This window comes from Chiroxiphia lanceolata, chromosome 23 (assembly GCF_009829145.1).
Source record: "Chiroxiphia lanceolata isolate bChiLan1 chromosome 23, bChiLan1.pri, whole genome shotgun sequence".
Classification (NCBI taxonomy): domain Eukaryota; kingdom Metazoa; phylum Chordata; class Aves; order Passeriformes; family Pipridae; genus Chiroxiphia; species Chiroxiphia lanceolata.
Window position 1 is genome coordinate 1,171,604 of NC_045659.1, and position 18,547 is coordinate 1,190,150.

The following is an 18,547-nucleotide window of genomic DNA, read 5'->3' on the forward strand; positions in this document are numbered from 1 at the left end:
ACGATTCTCCCCCCCTTCCCTCCATATATATATGATTTATCCATAACCTGATTGATGTCAAGCCTCTGGGTTACAATTCACACAGCATTCCTAGAGGGAAGGATGCGAATTTTAAGGCATCGCTTGGATATCGCCTGCTGACGGGATCAGACTGAGTAGTGCCGGGAGCGGGGACGCGGAGCGCTCGGTCCCGGCGCGGCCCCGCCGGAGGATGCTGCGCCCGTTGGTGCCGTGTCCCGGCTCCAGGAGCCCCGAGGAGCCGCTCCGGGATGCGCCGGCCCCGACCGGCCCCGCTCCGCGCACCGAGCCCCGCGTTCCGCTGCACCGTCCGGGGCGAGCGCTCCCGGAGAGCGCACCGGGAAACCCGGGGGGCTGCGGGGAGGGTGCACCGGGAGCACGGCAGGACGCACCGGGAGCCCCGCAAGGCGCACCGAGAGCCCCGGGACCCCGGGGAGGTTGCACCGAGAGCCCAGGAAGGCGCACCAAGAGCCCTAGGGACCCCGGGGAGGGCGCTCCGAGAGCACAGGAGAGCTCACCGAAACCCCCAGGACCTCGGGGAAGGGCGCTCCGAGAGCCCAGCTGGGCTCACCGAGACCGCCGGGACCTCGAAGAGGGCGCTCCGAGAGCCCAGGAAGGCGCAACCAAGAGCACGAGGAGGGCGCCCCGAGAGCCCCGGCACCCCCGGGAGCGCGCCCCGAGAGCCCCGGGACCCGAGAAACGGAGCACCGAGAGCCCCGGGGACCCCAGGGAGGACGCAGCCCGTGCCACCTGCCCGCTCCCGCTCCCGGGGACCCCCGTCGCCCTCCGCCCTGGTCCGCACGTACCTTTCGGCAAAGAGTACAGCAGGAGAAAAGTTACCAGCCACATGCCATACAGAGCAGCTCTGGCCCCGGGCTGCGGCGCAATTGCGGAGGTGCGGTGCCCCGGCGTGCCGCGCTCCTGCCGCCGCTGCCAGCCCGGCTGAGGTGCCCAGCGCCGCTCCCGCTCCGCCCCGCTCCGCTCCCGCCCGTGGGCCGGGCTCCCGCCCGCGCCCGCCCCCCCCGCTCCGCGCAGGGCTGGGGGCGGCCGCGGCCCCCGCGGGGGGAGACCCTTCCTCCTCCTCTTCCTCCTCCTCGGCGCTCACAGACTCCCCTGTCCCCCACCAGCCGCCTCCAAGCTGCGCTCGCCCCCCGGGCGACCAGCCCCAGCCCCAATCGATGCAGCCCCGAGGGGCTGGAGCTCGTGTTGCCCTGTCCCTGCAAAGCGGCACCGCGGCGCCTTTCCCCGGCTGAGCCGTGTCCTGCCCGGGTGCGGCAGCACCCCCAGGACTCGCAGCTGGCAGCTCTCCTGCTCCCAGAGCCTCCCGCGCACCTTCCAGCATCCCGGGGACAGAAATCGCAGGATGGTTTGGGTTGGAAGGGACCCTACAGACCATCTGTAACCCGTTCGAACACCCTGCCGTGGGCAGAGACACCTTGCATTAGACCAGGTTGCTCCAAGCCCCATCCAACCTGGCCTTGAACACTTCCAGGGACGGGGAGTCAGGGTTTTAGCAGCCTGTGCTGCTCCAGTGACATGGGACACAAGCAAGACAGGGCCCAGCAGATTCATTACATATTCATCCCTCCAGCCAGCAAATAACGAACAAATACCAGCTAATGCTTTACTTTGGGGTGTATTTATCCAAGGCTTAGCTCAAGCCGAGGCTTGTACTCCCCAAGACTTAGCTGCACCAAAGCCAATTTGTCTGGACCGTTAGAGCATTCAGAATGTCTTTTCTTGAAGCGATTACAGCAGGTTTTCTTTGCTTTCCAAAACAGCCTTTCCAAGCCCAATTTGTTGCAAAATAAACAGAAAGAAAGATTAAAGCATTCAGATTTCAAACAAAACAACCAGTAGGAAAAACATTACGTTCGGATTTTTTAAAAAGCGCTGTTTAGATTTAATTGAAAACCCAGCTATCGTCACGGAAATTGAGAAAACAACAGCCCCTTGGCCATTTTCAGCCCTCACAGAATCGCTGCAAGCCTTCCCACCTAGGAGTCCCCTGAAGAGCCAGGGAGCTCACCAAGGGGGTACCTGCACACTGTAGGTAAGCGAGAGGAAGAAGAGACACAGCCAAAGGACACAGAGAAGCTGCCAGAGCTCAGGGTCCTGCACGCCCACCCTGTGTCCTGTCTCCCCCAGCTCCAGGCCACCCACAGCACTGTCATTTTAGGGATGAGCACAGTGAGGCCACTGTCACCTCACCCCCGCCCAGACCTCAGTTGCAACAGCAGAGCTGGGAGGAAACACTGTGCCTGCGCTGTGCAGGCCTGACAGACCACAGCCTTCCCTCCTTCCTCCTCCTCCTCCTCTCCAAGGATGTGCTTCCTCTTCCTCGGTGCTGCTGCTGCCGGGCTCAGTAGCGCCGTCACCACCCCCTCCCTCAGCCCGTTCCCAGGCCACCTCAGCAGCTCTGTCACGGTGCGTGGGTGTCCCCGGCACACAGCCCTCCCACACGGGCACGTGCTGCTCCCCAGCCCCTCGCTGCCGGCTCACTCGCACCCCTGGCCGCACCACCGGCACCCCGGGAGGCGATGAAGCAGCAGCTGATGCACACCCGGTGCCCACGCATCCCTCTAGGAACCGAGGTGCATTTCAATCGCCACCTCCACCACCGTACAGATGTTCGCTGATACTTGGCGGGGAAATTGGTATGCAGGCCCATGCCCAGGCAACGAGCAAAGCCCGGGCTCTGGGGAGCCCCAGCCACATGCCAGGCATCTGCCCCCTTTCCTCCCCGGCAGCTGCTGCAGGATGGCAGCACAGCCCAGCCTGCTAACAGAGAGCTGCCAGCCGCAGAACCTGCTACAGCACTTTGGCAACCAGCACGCAGTGCGTCGGACTCAGGTGTGATTTGTACCCTCCCACACTCGGGAGTGAATGAAACGGGGCTGCGTGGGCTGGCAGGGCACTCGCTGGCAGAGCACCCACGGGGCCCCACAGATCCCCGTGCGAGGCATGTGAGCAGGGGGAGTGAGTGCTGCTCACCGCTTCATTTTTAGCTCCCTCGGCTGCTCAGCATCTCCTGTGAGTTCCCTCACCATCCCTCGCTCAGAGAATCAGCCTCTGCCAAACGTGCTGACCTCCCCCTACCAAGGGCTCCCTCCTCCAGGACAGGAGCTGCTGGCAGGGTGGGGAGCATCACCAGAGGAGACAGAACTTAAGGCTGGCAGGGTGGGTGCTCAGCCTGGGTCTCCATGGCGGGTCCTTGAGCCACCTGTGCTGTTTGTTCCGGCCCCTTTGCTCCCGCACGGATCGCTCAGCCCAGGCCCTTTGCCAGCCCGCTGAGCCTGGCACACGTGCCGGGCTGGCAGCCGTGGGCAGGCAGCCAGAGCTCCCAGAGCTCCTGCCAGCCCACACCTGGGGCTCAGCTCCTGCCCAGCAGCCACTGTTTGGGGACATCAGCCTTCCCACATCTCCGTGTTTGGGTACGCACAGGAAGCTTTTTGTGCGGCGCCTTCTGCGCGAGCGCTCAGCCCGGAAAGCTGGTGTCCTGCTAACATCCACACCATGATCATGTGCTTCACACCGTGTGATGAGGCAGGGCTGGAAATCTCCATGGTAATTACTGGGGCAGCGCTCACCTGTGCCTTGGCAGCACAGGCAGCTCGCAGGAAGCCAGGCCAGCACTGACACGCGGGTAAAAGCCCGTCTCACACTCCCTGTAGCCACTGACCTGCTAACAGGCAATGAGCAGCCTGCCAGAGGCAGCAGCCAGCCCAGCTGCACTGCTAAAAGGTGGAGCTGATACCAAGGGATTATTTCCCTGGCCCAAACTCCACACAAGACACAGGAGAAATTGTAGCAACGCGTGCCCACACACAGCTCTGAGCCCCCAACAGGCTTCACCACAAAGCACATACAGCAGGGTCTCGCCTCTCCTGACAGCACAGGGCAGCCCACTGCCCCCCTCAAACAGCCACCCCGCTTCAGCCTCCCCCTCCCTGGCACTTATTCTGCTTCTGGGCAGCATTTATACTCAGCTCCAGGCTCCCCCAGAGCTCCGGGGATTACAGCAGTGCCCTGCGCTTGCAGACCCCATTAGCCAGTCAGGTCCTTTACCCTAAGGATAGTTCATCCACTGACGTGCAAAAAACCCACCCTCTGTACAGTCACGCAGAGGGGCACCGGGAAAAACAGCCAAGAGGAAGGTCCCGACTGCACCCCCACGGTTCTGGGGTCAGCCCCAGCCCCGGGCTGCGCCCTGCGCAGGGCAGAGGTGCTGCAGAGGGACACGCACAGCTCACCTCATCCTCCCTCCGGCCCGGACACACCTCACCTCCCGGCGCCCCCAGCCCCGTGCCCTGAGCCGCCCTCGCAGACAAATCCCCGGAGGAAACAGTTATTAAAACAACAGGGCTACTTATCGGCGCGAGCCGATTTCCACAAAGCACTTCCCACGCATCGCCAACTTACCCTCGCGGCACCTCTCCGGCGAGCAGAGCCAGCCTGCCGTGACCCCTCCCGGGCACCCTGGTCCACGGAGACACTGCCAGCCCAGTCCCACCAGTAACATGGCGGAGGAGGCTGTGAGGCTAATTGCAGGATGGGTTTCAGCTGGGCTAATTGCAGGATGGGTTTCAGCCGGGCTAATCATTGGGCACACCTGGGTGGGAAAGGGCTGGGCATGCCTGGCTGTGATTCCCTGTCATACCTGTCCTGGAGGCTGGCCCTGTGTGGGTGCTGAGGAGGGAAAGTCTCCCACCTTGTCTGTGCCTCAGTTTCCCCCAGTGGCAGAGGGGATAGAGCGGCTGCTTCGTGGGGTAGTGGGAGAATAAACACCCCAAAGGTGGCAAGGGTCTTGTGTGCCGATAAAGGACAGGCAAACCCTGGACAGGCAGCTGCCAGCAGGTCAATGTACCCAAAACCGAGATCCTCCTTGAGCCCTTTGTGTCTTGCACAGCAGGAAGGGCTGCGTGTCCAAAAGCAAAACACAGCTTGGTATAGAGGGCAGATCGTGCCAGGAAAAGGGGAACGATTTTAAACTACAAGAGGGGAGATTCAGACTTGATGCCAGGAGGGAATTCTTCCCTGTGAGGGTGGTGAGGCAGCTGTGGCTGCCCCATCCCTTCAAGGCCAGGCTTCATGGAGCTCTGAGCAGCTTGGTCTAGTGGGAGATGTCCCTGCCCGTGGCAGGGGCGTGGAACGAGGTGGTCTGTAAGGTCCCTTCCAACCCAAACCAGCCTGTGGTTCTGTTGTCTGCGAAGAGCTCCGGGTGCCCCGTTCCTGGAGCCGGGGTCGGTGCCGGGATGCTCCGCTGCCCAGGGAAAAGCCGCTTTCCCGGCAAGAAGCTGGGATTTGGTTCCCTCTAGTGTCATCGCGCTCCGTTGCGGAACGGGGACCGGGGCAGCGGGGCTTTGCCGAGGGAAGCCCCGTGCGGGGGGATGAGCGGCGTCCCTGTCATCGCCGGCTCCACAGTTTCTGTCCTCGCACAGTTTCAGTGAACTCCAGGGGCTAAATAGGCTGCCCAGGGCAGTGATGGAGCCAACACCAACCCTGGAGGGATTTAAACCAGGGATTTAAAAGACAGATGTGTACAGATGTGATCCCCAGGGACACGGTTTAGTGGTGGCCTTGGCAGCGTTAGTTAATGGAGCTCAATGATCTTAGAGGTCTTTTCCGACCTAAATGATTCTGTGATTCCGAGGCACGGTCCTGACACTCATGGACTGGGCTCATGGGGACTCTCCTTTGCTTCCAGCTGCATCCCACTGTGAATCCCACTGGCAAGAGCCAGTCCATCCATCCCTGGGCTGCATCCCCACAGCATCACTGCCACGGGGCTGCTCAGCTCTGGGTCCCCTGGCCACCTTCGTGTGAGCAGTTATTCCCCAATAACCACTGCTTCGGGGCAGTGGGAGACGAAGGCTGAAATGTCGTTTGCTTGGGCTGGAGGATAATTTGGGCCTGTGGAGCGCTGCTGTTTTGGCAGAGGAGCTGCTGTTGATGGATGTGCTGCCTTTTCGGGAGCAGAACAAAGGGAGGACGAGGCGCGTGCCTGGCTCCCCGCCAGCCCGACCCATCTCTCCCCTCTCAAGCGTTCCTCTTTGGCTCCCTCAGTCACCATTTGCTGCTCTCCTCTTTAGACTAATGAGGAGACATTTTGCATTCACGTTTCCTCACGGGCCAAATGCGCCCCTGGCATCGTGGAGCAGTGCTGGCAGGCTCCTGCCTAGCTGCTGCTCCTCTGCTTCCTGCCCCGCTGCCTCATCTCCTTCCATTCAGTCGTGGATGAAGAACAACAACAGGCCAATCCACAGCTGGCCAGGACCCCTCTCCCTCATACCTGTCCATCCACAGACCGGCAAAGCAAACAGGGAATAGCCAGTGCCAAGGGGAAGCTGTTTGGCTCTGGAAGTCTTCCCAGAGGAAAAGGGCGCTCTGGTTGTCCACCGTATTATTTACTCAATCCCCTTTGTGCCACAGAAAAGATTTACTTTGAGAAGATTAATGGCTCAAGGGACTGTGAGAGAAATCCCCTGAGATTGCCTGGTTCAGGGGAGAAGGCAAACGCCTCCTGGCTGAGGCTGCAGCTCCCGGGGGATCCGTGGGCTCAAGGAAAGGGGTGAGAGGCTGGGGCTTGTCCTGTGGGACACCCTCCAATGGGGACAACGACTCACCTGACCCAAGCCCTGGGGAAGGCAGGACTCTCTCCCTGGGGCAGTGGTAGGAGGAAGGAGACACGGTACCCTTTTCCTGTGGTCCTCCCAGCTTCCCTCTCCCAAAGCTCCTGGGCTCAACATCCAAAGCAAAGGACTGTGGAGGTGTGGAGAGCAGGGGCACAGGGAGGCCACATTTACTGTGCATCATATAATTTGCTTGTGCCTTTCCTGTGTTCCTGGTTCCCAGACTCCTGGAGGAGCAGGGAGCTGGGCTGCTCACAGTGCAGCTGTTACAACACTTGCCCTCCAAATGGAACACCCAGGGCAAGTGTTCCCGTGCTGGAGAATGTCCTGCCCTGCCACTGCCACCCCCTGCGAGTGTCCCCAGCCCCTACCAGGGGTGTGAGGGGCCGGGCAGGTACACGTGGGTGTCCACAAGCCGTGCAGAGTAATGCTATTAATGCCATCTGGTGCCGAGACAGAGATCCCGCACGGGCAGCCAGACACGGCTTTTCTCTCCCCGTAATCCCCGGCCCCCGAGCCACGGGGGCTCCGTCTGTGGGGCTCCACGGGGGGTGAAGGGCACGGCTGTGCCCTGGCACCGGGGAACAGGGGTGTGAGACTCTGCTGAGGGCGGGTCTTTTCACACCCCACTGCCTTCCTGCCTGCTGGGAGCTTTGGCTGCTGCTTTTGGGGGACACAACCCCACTGCCCTCAGCAAGGACTAGGGGTCAGAACAGGGAGTGGGCAGGGCAGTTCTGCTGTGACCAAACCTTTCTGTGCTTGCAAACAGGCACTTTTCGTAGAGTCACAGAATCAGTCAGGTTGGAAAACACCTCTAAGGTCATCAAGTTCAAACATTAACCATTTTCTCCCTCAGGTGGAGGACCCTGGTCCCTGTTTGGGCTGTGCGAAGCTGCAACGACTCTTTATCAGTGGGTCAGTGTCAAGTCAAAATTATATTCCAAAATAATCTCCTTACTGTGTTAAATAAGCACCTCAGATCAGACAAATTGCACGGATTTTGCCTAATAACCTTGCCCCAGCTAATCCTATTTTTCTGTCAATGTCTGACCTATATCAAAGCCCAAACGGACCTTGGGGGCTGGTTTCTCCATCCCAGCATCACCAGGATGGTTTGACTTCTGGAAGGTAGCACCTCACACACCTGGGCCCCTACAGCAGCTTCAGGTGAGGGTGGGAAGCTTGGTGTTCTCACCCCAAGTGTTCCCTGACCAAGCACCCCCTGGAATGCTGAGGAGAGTTCCCCACTCCTCCTGTCCCTGAGTCCCTCTTTCTCTGCCCGTTTGGGGTGACCCTTGGCACCCTCGGCCCCAGAGCTGCAGGAGAAGGGGTGAAGGTGCTGGGACAGGGTGGGGGCAGTGGTGGGGGACAGGCAGCCCTGCCCTACGGTCACTAGGGGTCTGTGTCGGTCCAGCTCAGCACACACGGAGCGAACCTCCCTCCTCACTCACCGCCCAATTGCGGGAGAGTTTTGCGCCTTTTTTTTTTTTTTTCTCGAAAGAGGCGTTTCTGTCTGTATCCGGAGCTGAGAGAGGCCGTGAGCTCTCACACAGCTCCGTGCTCCATCCCAGCCCTGCTCCTGACCGAGAAGGACGCTTGGATCAAGCTCTGTAATGCTGTGGTGGGCTGACCTTGGCTGGACCCCCAGTTGCCCACTGAGCTACTCCATCACTTCCCTCCTCAGCAGGACAGGGAGGGAGAAAAAAGGAGGGGAAATCCCCCAAACTTGTGATTCCAGACAAAGGCAGTTTAGAAATCGAAAGCAAAAGGTGTGTGCACATAAGAAAAGGGGGAAAAAAAGAAACTAAAAGATTGTATTCTCTACTTCCCATCCACAGGCAATGTCCAGCCCCTTTCCAGGAAGCAGAGGTTGCTCCTGAAGACAAAGGTTGTAAATCATAAAAAAACCCCCTTTCTCCACCTTTCCCTTACCTTTTATACCTGAGCAGATGTCACATGGGCTGGAATATCCCTTCAGTCAGTTTGGGGCTGTCCTGGTGGTGTCCCCTCCGGGATCCCGCCCACCCCCAGACTGCTGGTGGGGGAGATGTTGGAAAAGACAACACTGATGCTGCGGGAGCAGCAGGAGCCAAAACTGGTGTGTTACCAACATCTTCCCAGCTCCCAACACGCAGCCCAGCACCACGAGGGCTGAAACGGGGGGAATTAACTCCATCCCAGCCAGACACAAGCACGCAAACAGCCCCACACGTGCCCGCGCTGCCAGCTGCTGCCCGAGCATCCCAAGGGAAAGGCAAGTGCTGCAGGACCCAGGAATCTGCCGCCGGGAGAAGAAACATCCGGAGCAAAGCCAGGGTGGAGCCAGCCGGCTGTTCCATGCCGGGGGGGGGCGGGGGGGACGGGACACAGCAGGAATCTTTCCTGGTCTGGGGTGGAAGATGCCCACAGGGCAGAAAAGTTCTTTTGGTGCTGGGCCAGGAGAGTGGGTGATTCAAACGCCTTTGGGTACAGAGTTTAACCTCTCTGAGCTTGAACTTTATTAGCCAAGAAACTCTCGCTGGGTCTGAGAGAGGGAGAAGAAGCACGAGGGTAATTTGCATTTTGGCCTTGCAGGGTAGTGGATCCACTGGAGCAGGAGAAGGGGTGGCCTTTGGTAAGGATTTGGATGGAGCTCTGCTTCCATGGTGGCACAGCAGCTCTGAAAGCAGAGGGAGGGTTACATGGCCAGTGTGTCCCAAGAAACCCCCCCTGTAGGTACTTCCCTGAAGTACAAGCACCCCAAAGCATCCCTCCCTGCGCAGGGAGCCTGGCTGCCAGCTGGAGCCTCCTCCTGCAGCCTACCTGCACCTACAGGTTCTCCTCGTTCCCTTGTCTGTGGAGCAAAAAGCAAAGGGAGACGTGTTACACGGAGCAATGCTGCTGAGACATTGAGGGGAGCACAAACCAAGATCCCCCCTGTCAGGCCTGGGACAGTGAGGAGAGATGAGGCTGCCTGGAAACCGTGCAACACCCACCTCGGCTTCTTCTTCCCTCCGCAGTGGAACCGCTGGCCTGGGGGCAAGAGGAGTGACTGAGGTCCCTGGGGCTGAGCCTCCCCCTGCCCCGTCTCACCTCTGCAAGCCCTGGCACTGCCCAGTCACAAACACCCGCTTGGAAGCCTGTCTGTCTGTCTTCTAAGCCATCCCACGATTGCAAATGCTGTTGGTTTTCTACTGGGCACTGTTCCTGCACCAGCCCCGATGCTGCAGCCAGCCCAGCCCCACGGAGCAGTGTGGGTATGGAGCAGTGCCAGAACAGCCAGGTAGGGTCACAGGGTGCCCTGCACACCCAGCACTGGGTCACTCTGGGGGCTGCTGAGATCCAAGGGTTCTGGGAAGACTGGTTTCTCGCTCTGGAAATGTCAGAGTTTTCTCTGCTATTTTTAATGAGTGACCTTCCCTCTGAAGCCTTGGTGCTGGCAGGGAAACACTAAATATTTACGTGGTCTCCTTCCCAACTCGCTCTCTGTTGGGAGAGTGCCTGGATGGAAAGTTCCCAGGCAGCCCTGGGGCAGGCTGTGCCCACCCCTGGTGCTGTGGGGCAGGGTTGGTGGCCCCCAGCCCCACACCCAGCCAGAGGAGGGAGGTGAGAGGATCAGGAGGAAACAGATCTGAGGGGGTGTCCAGCCCACCCAGGAACTTACTGAGGATGATGAGAAGCCCGATCACAAAAGCCACAACAGCGAAGATCAGCCCCCCATTGCGGATGGTGTCATAGTCTGGGGAGCACGAGAGCCAAGGGGTGTCAGCCCAGGCAGGGTGTGGGGCCGAGCCCACAGTGCAGGGCAGCATGGGAGGGGGCTGCCCATCCCTCTGCCTGCAGCCCCCAGGCTGCCCAGGGCACACACTCACCGTAGCTGAACCTGTCCAGGCCCTGCTCGGGCGCTTGCTCTGGAAAAGAGGAGAAATCTCAGTGAGAGCCAGGTCCTGGGTGCCGGGCTCACGGCATGGAGGTGGGAGAGACCAGCAATGCAGGCTGCAACGAGAGTGCTGTGACTTCCTCAGTGTCCAGCCCAGCCAGTAAATATTTCCCAAACTCCTGCGTTTCATCCCAGGAAGTTTAACATCCACGGTGAATTCATGGGATGCACTTGCAGGCTGCGTTCACAGGATGCACAGGAGTCCTCAGGCTCCAGGTGAAGCTGCAGACGGGCCCGGCTCCAGTGCCCTCGGGAAGCGCCGCTGCCCGCAGGACTCAGTGGCTCTGCTCCCTTGGCACGCAGAACTGAGCAGCCCTGCGGGCTCACCCCTCACACCAGGGTGCACCCCGGCAGTGCCCCTCCACGCCTGCAGGCTCATCCCTCTGACAGTTGCGTGTCACCTCTCCAGCCACCTCACCTGACTGCTCAGCCCTCTACCGGGAGCCGTTTGGAAGGAGAAATCACCCCAAGAAGCCAAACACCAGCTGGCACCGACGTGCCAGTGGGCTGTGGAGCTCTGAGCATCCATCCTCATGTCTCCCCCCAAATCTCTGGTGAGGGTTTCCCCCACGCAAGAGGGAGCAGCCCTGCACCTCGCACGGAGATGCCCCTGTGAAGGTGCCTGCCCTTACCGTCACCCATCGCCTCGGTGTGTCGTCCGGCGGGCGCCTCGCTCTGGGAGTGGGGCACCCACGGGAAAGCGCATTAATTGGGAGACAAACCTCATTAAACATTAATGGCCTCGGTGTAATGTTTATCGCAGTCACGAGGGGAGGCACAGGGCTCCCTCCCGCCCGCCTTTGGGAAGGAGGGGAGGGCAGGGCAGGGCAGAACCCACCGTGCCAGCCAGCGGGGAGGGCCGGGCACCCCAAGCCGTGGGTGTCCCTGTCCCAGCCCTCCCTCACTTTCCCAGCGCCAGCCCAACTGGGCTTCACCTCCCGCAGCAGCGGTGATCCCGAGGGATGGGCTGGGATACAGGCTGAGGCTGCCTTTGGCCAGAGAGAAGCAGGCAGCACACCTCACCCTCCCAGCCTGGCACTGCAGGTGTCCCACAGCCGGGGCAGCACCTCCCAGCCTGAGCTATCCCAGGAGTCCTGGTACAGCAATGTCCGTGGTGCATCCCTGCTGGCAGTGGGGTACCAGGATGCTGTGCTCCCCGGGGTGGTGCCAGCCCCGGGCCCAGCCAGGTCAGCTGCCAGGAGGGCTGTGCAATCCAGTTTGCTCTAATCTCTCAATCAGCGGGCGCGAGTCACACGCCCAAGCCGATTAGTGCCGGGGGGAGCTGCCCCCAAAGGAGGCTCCCCTTGGCATGGCCAAGGAGTGCAGGCACCCAGAGCCCCCAGCAGCCCAGCTCTGGCGCCACGGGGTGAAGCCAAGCCCTGGAGGGTGCTGTGTGAGGCCATTGTGGTGGCACTGCTGTCACGGTGCCCTGGCAGCGCTCGGCATCCCCCGGATCGGGCGCGGCAGCAGCCCAACACAGCAGCTCCCAAAAAGCCGAGGGACAAGGAGTCTCTGTGCCCACGCTCCCTTCACACAGGCTCTGGCTCTCGCTGAAATGCTCCTGGCTGCAGAAGGGAGAGCGCAGGGAGGGGGCTTTGCCCGCACAAAGCCCGTCTGTGCTGCCCAGGGCGCTGCCCCTGCCCCTCTCTCCCCAGCGTGGGAGCTGCCGGAGCCTCGCCCAGCCAGGCTGCCCTGGGAACGCCACGGCCCTCGAGATGATGCAGCCAGGCACCAATAGAAACGATATTTTATTCCTTTCCCCTTAGGTCACAGCACAGAGCACACCAGCCCCTCCAGCACAGCAGCACACTCGCCTATTTAAAAGGAAACACAATAGCTCAGTTTATTTTACAACAGTCAGGGTTTGGCCATTTTACACACCACAGGGGTCTCTTTGTTTCGTGTTAACACCGACGGCACACTATGGACAGCACAGGCACTCCGAGGGACACACACCACTGGCACTCAGGGGCCAGGCCGGGGGGTCTGCTCTGCCTGGGAGATCTCTGGCAGGCCAGGAGGGAGGGAAGGGACACAGTACTGGGGAAGGGACAGAGAACTAGAGACACGCTCCCTCTGCCTGGCACAGATGGGACAGAGCTTCCCGGTGCCACCAAGGCACACCAGGCACACAGCCCACCCTGAAGGTAGGGCCACCACAGCGGGCTGGGCACAGCAGAAACCCCTCTCAAAACCATCCTGGAGGACAAGACCCCCTTCCTGGTGTGAGGATGGCACCCTGAGGTGTTTCAGTGCAGCGCTGGTGATGCCCTGCTGCTGCCCAGGAAAGTGCCCCACACCCAAGCTGGCAGTGCCCAGCTCCAGCCAAGGCTTTGCCTGTCCATGGCCTTGGGGAAGGGCCAAAACCCACAGTTTTGCCTCTGACCCATGAGCAAACACAAGGTGATGAGGGACTGTGGACTCAGCACGTTGCCACAGTGCAAGCTCAGGTGTGCAAGACCACCTCTTGCTGCTGCTCCACGGGGGAAGGGGCAGCTGGCACTGGGAGTGACACAGAACCACCACAAGACAACACTCAGCACTGACAGGGGTGGCACAGGCAGCGACAAGGCAGCAGGAGGGGCAGGGAGCTGCCCCTTCCCTGTCGGAGACAAGCACGGACAGGATTTTGTTTCTCTGTAGCCCTCGGACTGTGTACCCTGCCCAGCTCTGTCCATGGGCAGAGTGCAGGCAAGGAGCTGGTTTGTGCTGGTTAACGGGGGCACCGCTGTGCAGCTGCCCTCTTTCACAGTGTCACCATGCTGGGAACCTCAAGGGCTTCTCTGCCACCACCACGGTCTTTCCTCACTCTAAAGCAGCATCCCACGGGTTTAGCCAGGGACAGGAATGGGGAGTGCCAAGCAGTCGAGACAGCAGAGCTCCCTTCAGCCTCGAATCCAGCCCCCCAGTGCTCCCAGCGAGGGGAGCCAAGCCATGGGATGTCCCTGCCCAACTCACCCCCTGCCACAGCTGCCTTTGGGCTGGGGGTGTGCAGGGGGTTATTGCTGAAACGGCGACACTGAGCAGGTCCCTGGGGCGCTGCGGGTACCCAAGCCCTGCCCAAAGCCAGCAGGGGAACCACCAGCACGTGGGCTCTGGGCTGGGGGACAGGGTGTCCCTGCCCCACAGCCCACGCTCCCTGCCCCACACGGCCCCTGTTCCCAGGCTTGGAGGGCAGCCCAAAGGGCAGCGCCTGCCAGTCCTACAGAGCCCGAATCACACGCACAGCACGAGAAAGGTGAAGAGAAAGTCACGATTACAACATCAGCAACAGCTAGCCCTAGAGGTAATGATCATCTCACAGCAACATTACACACCACGGGAGGCAGAGAGGGCGGTGAGCGGAGTTTAGTCGGGTTAGGAAACAGAGAACCGGTGCTGGAGTACAGAGGGTAACACAGACACGGCAGCTTTGTGCCTCCTGAGAGGGACCTGCTGCTGTGATTTCAGTTTCCTCGCAGGCCGCGGGCGTCTGCGATCCGAGCGTCTCTCCTCGGGTCTCTGGGTCTGCGTGGGCAGGAGAGCAGTGAGTCAGGCTGGGAGCAGCACCGACGCCTTTCCCTGCTTGGCTCTCAAACTGCCAGCGTGGGCTCCAGGCTTCCCCCTCTCCAAACGGGGGCACAAACGGGGAGCTCGGGGAGCTCTGACTGCATTCATGGGGTGAGACACCCTGAGGGACCCCCACCCAGCTCTCCAAACACCCTAAAACCAAAACCACTTTGGGGTGGGGAAGCACAAAAAAAGGAAGTGTAACACAAGGGAAAATCCCGACAGATGCTTCCTTTTCCTGCTGGGCTGCCCGAAGGACACCCACCAGCACTGTGAGTTTCCCTGCTCTGGGCCCTTCCAGTGCTTGCCCCCACACCACACTGGGGTTGCAGGGCTGCCAGTCCCAGCAGCCTGGTTTCCTCAGAACACCCCCACACACAGCCCCAGGTGTCCCTCCCATCCTGGTGCCACCACCCAGACTGGCAGGGACTCACTGCATGGCTCCTGTTCAGTTCTCCGCCTTCTGTGCCCCCGTTGCTGCAAAGGGAAGAGCAGAGGGGTTTGCAGAGCCTGCCCAGCACCGGGAGCTCTGTGGGCAGGTGGCTGTGACACAGGGCAGGGGACAGTGACCTTACCATTCGAGGTGATCAGGGTCTCTGCCTGAGCCTCCTCATCCCCTGGAGCCCTGCAAGGAGAGAGGTACGGTGAGAGCAGCTGGGAGCTGCACCCCATCCCGGGGGTGGGATGCCCAACAGCACAGGGACACACTGGGGAAGGTGCTCTAGGAGCTCCTCTGCCACCCAGGAGCTCTGCAGCAGAGCATCCCCCAGATTTGGGCACCCAAAAGGGACACTCAGAGGGTGCAGCCACTCTGCCAGCTGTGGGAGGGAGCCCAGGAGCAGAGTGGCTTTCCAAGGAGATGCTCCCCACTGGGTTGCCCTCACTCACCTGGGTTTCTGGTTGAAACTGCACCTGCACCTCCTGCCTGCAAGGGAAGAGAAATCTGTGAGTGTGGCCAAAGTGGGAATGGGATGTGGCCTTTCCCAGTGCCCCCACCACCAGAACAGCCCCTGCTGCCCGGGCCTGCCAGCCCAGCACCGCCAGGTCCCCAACTTACTGAGTATAAGGAGAATGCCAACGGTGAACAGGACCACGGCAAACACCAGCCCCCCGATCCTCAGGCTCTGGTAATCTGGGGAAGGAGACACAGGGGCTCACTCCTGCTGGGTTCAGGAGAGGGAGCAGCTCTTTTGCTCCCCATGGTACATGCACACCCATCCCACACACAGCCGTGCTCACCATAGTTAAAGGGGTCCTCCTCCTCCTTCTCCTTCTCCTGGGTGGCCACTGGGAATGGGCAGACAAGGGGTGTGAGGTGAGCGAGCCCCTGGCTGAGCCCTGGCAGCCACCCACAGACCCCAGCTGGCACAGGCTCATGTCCCACACCCCACTCCAGCCCCCCCTGGATCCATGGGACAGCAGTTCCCCTGGGTCCCACAGCCTTTTCCCAGGAAGAACTCAGCACCTACCATCTGCCACAGCCACTGGCACCAGCAGAGAGCAGAGGAAGATGAGTGTTGCCTCCATGGCTGCTGTAAGAGAGGGGAGAACCACGTGTCAGCACCCAGATGGCTCATGAAGGGCACCATGACAGGGCCAGGGGCACAAGGGTACTAAAGACACACGTGGCTGGCTGTGTGGGCAGGCAGGGCCAGCCCATGCCATGGGAAAAGGAGCCAGGGTGGTTCTGGGGAACACCCAAGGTCTGACCATGATACCTGGTGTCATCACTGTGCCCAACCCGATGGGGACACATCAGCTTGAAGGCAGGAGGGGAAGGGTTTGAGTGAACAGACAGACTTTTTGTGGGGTTCTGTGGTATATTTTCAACCACCCCTGCATTTGGCATAGATTTCAGCGCAGTCTCGAGTTTGCTCTGCAGGCAATGGGGCCAGCACCAGGGCTGTGATCTCTTCACCAAGGTCGATACTGTGCCCTTCACCCAGAGCATACTTTAATTTGTCCCAATTAGCATAGCAATTACAGCACACTCCTACAATGAGGCCAGTGGCCCTGGTGGGACATGAGCTCGAGCCTCCGGGCTCCCTGCACTCACCTGCAGCAGCAAGGAGAGACCATAAATAACCTCAGTGTCCCTCACAGCTGAGCCTGTCCCTGTCCCTTCACTGGGAATGCTCAGCCAGAGCACCGACCCTTCTCCCAGGGATGCCAGCCCAGGTTTAACAACGCTGTGGCCAGGCTGTGACACTCCTGCCAGCTCGGCCAGGGGTGCGTGTCCCAAATTGCTGCACCCATTCTGGGTGGGCACCCTCGCTGCTGGGACTGACCAGGCACCACTGCTCTGCTGAGGGAAGGCACTGCCAGCACCCATGGTGCCCATAACCCTCTCCAAGCACCCCTTCTCCAGACCCAAGGGGACAGCAGGGGACAGAGGGGAGCTGCTCTCTGTGCTGCCACTGGCACACGGCACTGCAGACCCACGGGCTGTGTGAGGGGGACACCTTGTGCCAGGAGGAGAGGGCTGAGCTGCTGGAGCACACCGGGGGCTCTGGACTGTGGATGCAGGCTGGGTGCTGCCTCCCTGGCCCCTGCAGCTCCCCGTGCCCGTCCCTGTTTATGTCTGTAGTGCCAGGCAGTCACTGAGTGCCCTGATGGTGGGGCTGGGTGGCCATACATGGTCAGGAGCAGGGAAAGGGCTCTCTGCTGGCACGGGAGAGGACGGGGGTTATCAGGCGCCCTGCAGGCACCGATAGCACCGAGTGCTCCGGAGCTGCCGCAGCTGCTGTGCTGGACTGGTGCCGATAAGGAAGGGGCCCTCGGCAGAGCAGGAATTCAGCTCGCTGACGGACGCGGATCCCGCACGCTGCTGTTCAGCCCCTCCACAGCCTGACCTGATTCCCACACAACCTCCATCCCAGCCCACCCCAGCTGCCAGCAGCGGGGGAGGCAGCTCAGCTGCCCCAAACCAGCTCCTCAGGGCACCCAGGTCCCCCAGACCTTGGCAGAGTCCCTTCTCCCAGTTTGTGCTCCATGCTCCCAGGATTGGCAGGCACGGAGCAGGCTCAGCAGAGCCCACCACTGCTGTCCCCAGCAGCATTTGTCTCCATGGCCTGTCCCCAGTGCTGCCCTCAGGAGCCAGTTCCCATCACATTCACAGAGGATGCACCCCCAGCCCGACCCCAGCACATTCCCAGAACCTGCCTCATTCATCATAACAAGCAGCACATCCCATGATAATTCCCGTCCTTCCCTCCCCTTCCATGATTTGCCATTCCAAAGGCGATGTGTTTATCCGAACACTGGAGGGTTTCATCCCCCTCTCCTGCAGCTGCCGCTGCCATTGTGTATCGTGGGGCTGCACTGGTTTGCTCCCCGGGCCCAGACAAACCCCCTCGTTTGCTGAGACTCATCATTCGGGGATAATTACCAGGTCTTAGAAACACACACAAAGAACCCACAGCTGGTGGCACAGTAACTTGTAGCTGCACATTTCCCCACGTCCTTTATCTCCCGTCCTTTATCTCTTCTCCACTGAGTCTGCCAGCGCAAAATCAGAGTCATTACCCGTACGAGGGTGCTGCGTGTGCACTAGAGATGTGATACAGCTCACGCTATCACAACATGAACAGTATTAATTGGCTCCTGGAGAACATTAATGATGCCTTTATTTTTCAAACAAGCCATCCATCTGATACTCACTGTTTATTTTGCCGTTATTTGCCTGTTCTTGGAGCATCCCACTTGGGGAATTTTGCATTATTCCCTGCCCTGAGCCCCTCCACGTGGGGCTGGGCCCTGCTCAGCCACACACACTCTTTCCAACCCTCTGCTCAGCTCTTGGCTTCCCGCACGTAGCACGGCAGAGTTCACCGTTTGGCCCAGCCAGGCACGCAGCACACATATGTTCTTTGTTTTTCTAACTCAATTCCTAGAATTCACACACTTCCGCACGCTAAAAACTGATCTGCGCACGAGTTGAGCGCCAGGATTGGCAGTGTCCCTGCTCCAAAGGCAAACACAGCGTTCTGGAGTGCAAACGAGCCCAGCTCTCCTCCAGGGGAGCATATGCTTTGCGAACAGCCACAGGTTTTCTGGGTTGCTCCAAGCTGGCCCACCCACTTCTTCCTGAAGCTGAAATAAAGTGAGAAGAGCAAACATTGCCAAAGGGTTTGCCGCTCTCCCTGCTCCTGCCTTCCCTCGTGCAGGATCCAGCTGTACCTTGGCACAAAGGAGAGGGAAACAGCGGCTGCCCGAGGAACCGCGGCAGCGCCGAGCTCGGCCGCTTCCTCACCACCCAAATCTCTCTGGTTTCTCCCCGTCGGTGACAGAAAGTTTGGAGTCACCACCCCGAGCTGCCACGTATCCATGCACACCACAGGGAGTGGCAGCGCCTGGGACTTGAACCAAAACAAGGGGTTTTCCCGTTAAAACTTGGAGATCTGGCTGAACATGGAGAGAAGGCGGAGCG

At 60.3% G+C, this 18,547-nt stretch overlaps 2 protein-coding genes across 2 annotated transcripts in view; both read right to left on the reverse strand.

The window, feature by feature from the left end:
• The window catches only part of DSCAML1 (DS cell adhesion molecule like 1), a 104,438-nt gene extending 103,492 nt beyond the window's left edge, over positions 1-946 (reverse strand). Inside the window, 1 exon segment of the mRNA XM_032709538.1 lies at positions 825-946. Coding sequence (XP_032565429.1) covers positions 825-867 — 43 coding nt within the window. The 5' untranslated portion in view covers positions 868-946.
• An 8,506-nt stretch (positions 947-9,452) lies between these two features.
• Positions 9,453-18,180, reverse strand: LOC116797651. Its single transcript, XM_032709375.1, has 12 exons — positions 17,779-18,180; positions 15,588-15,650; positions 15,358-15,405; positions 15,176-15,250; positions 15,007-15,043; positions 14,694-14,743; positions 14,570-14,595; positions 11,202-11,274; positions 10,502-10,540; positions 10,294-10,368; positions 9,626-9,662; positions 9,453-9,483 (listed from the first exon to the last, which is right to left on the reverse strand). Exons 1-12 carry the CDS (start codon positions 17,834-17,836, stop codon positions 9,459-9,461), a joined length of 606 nt encoding a protein of 201 aa, XP_032565266.1. The 5' UTR covers positions 17,837-18,180; the 3' UTR covers positions 9,453-9,458.
• Between the last annotated feature and the right edge of the window lie 367 nt (positions 18,181-18,547).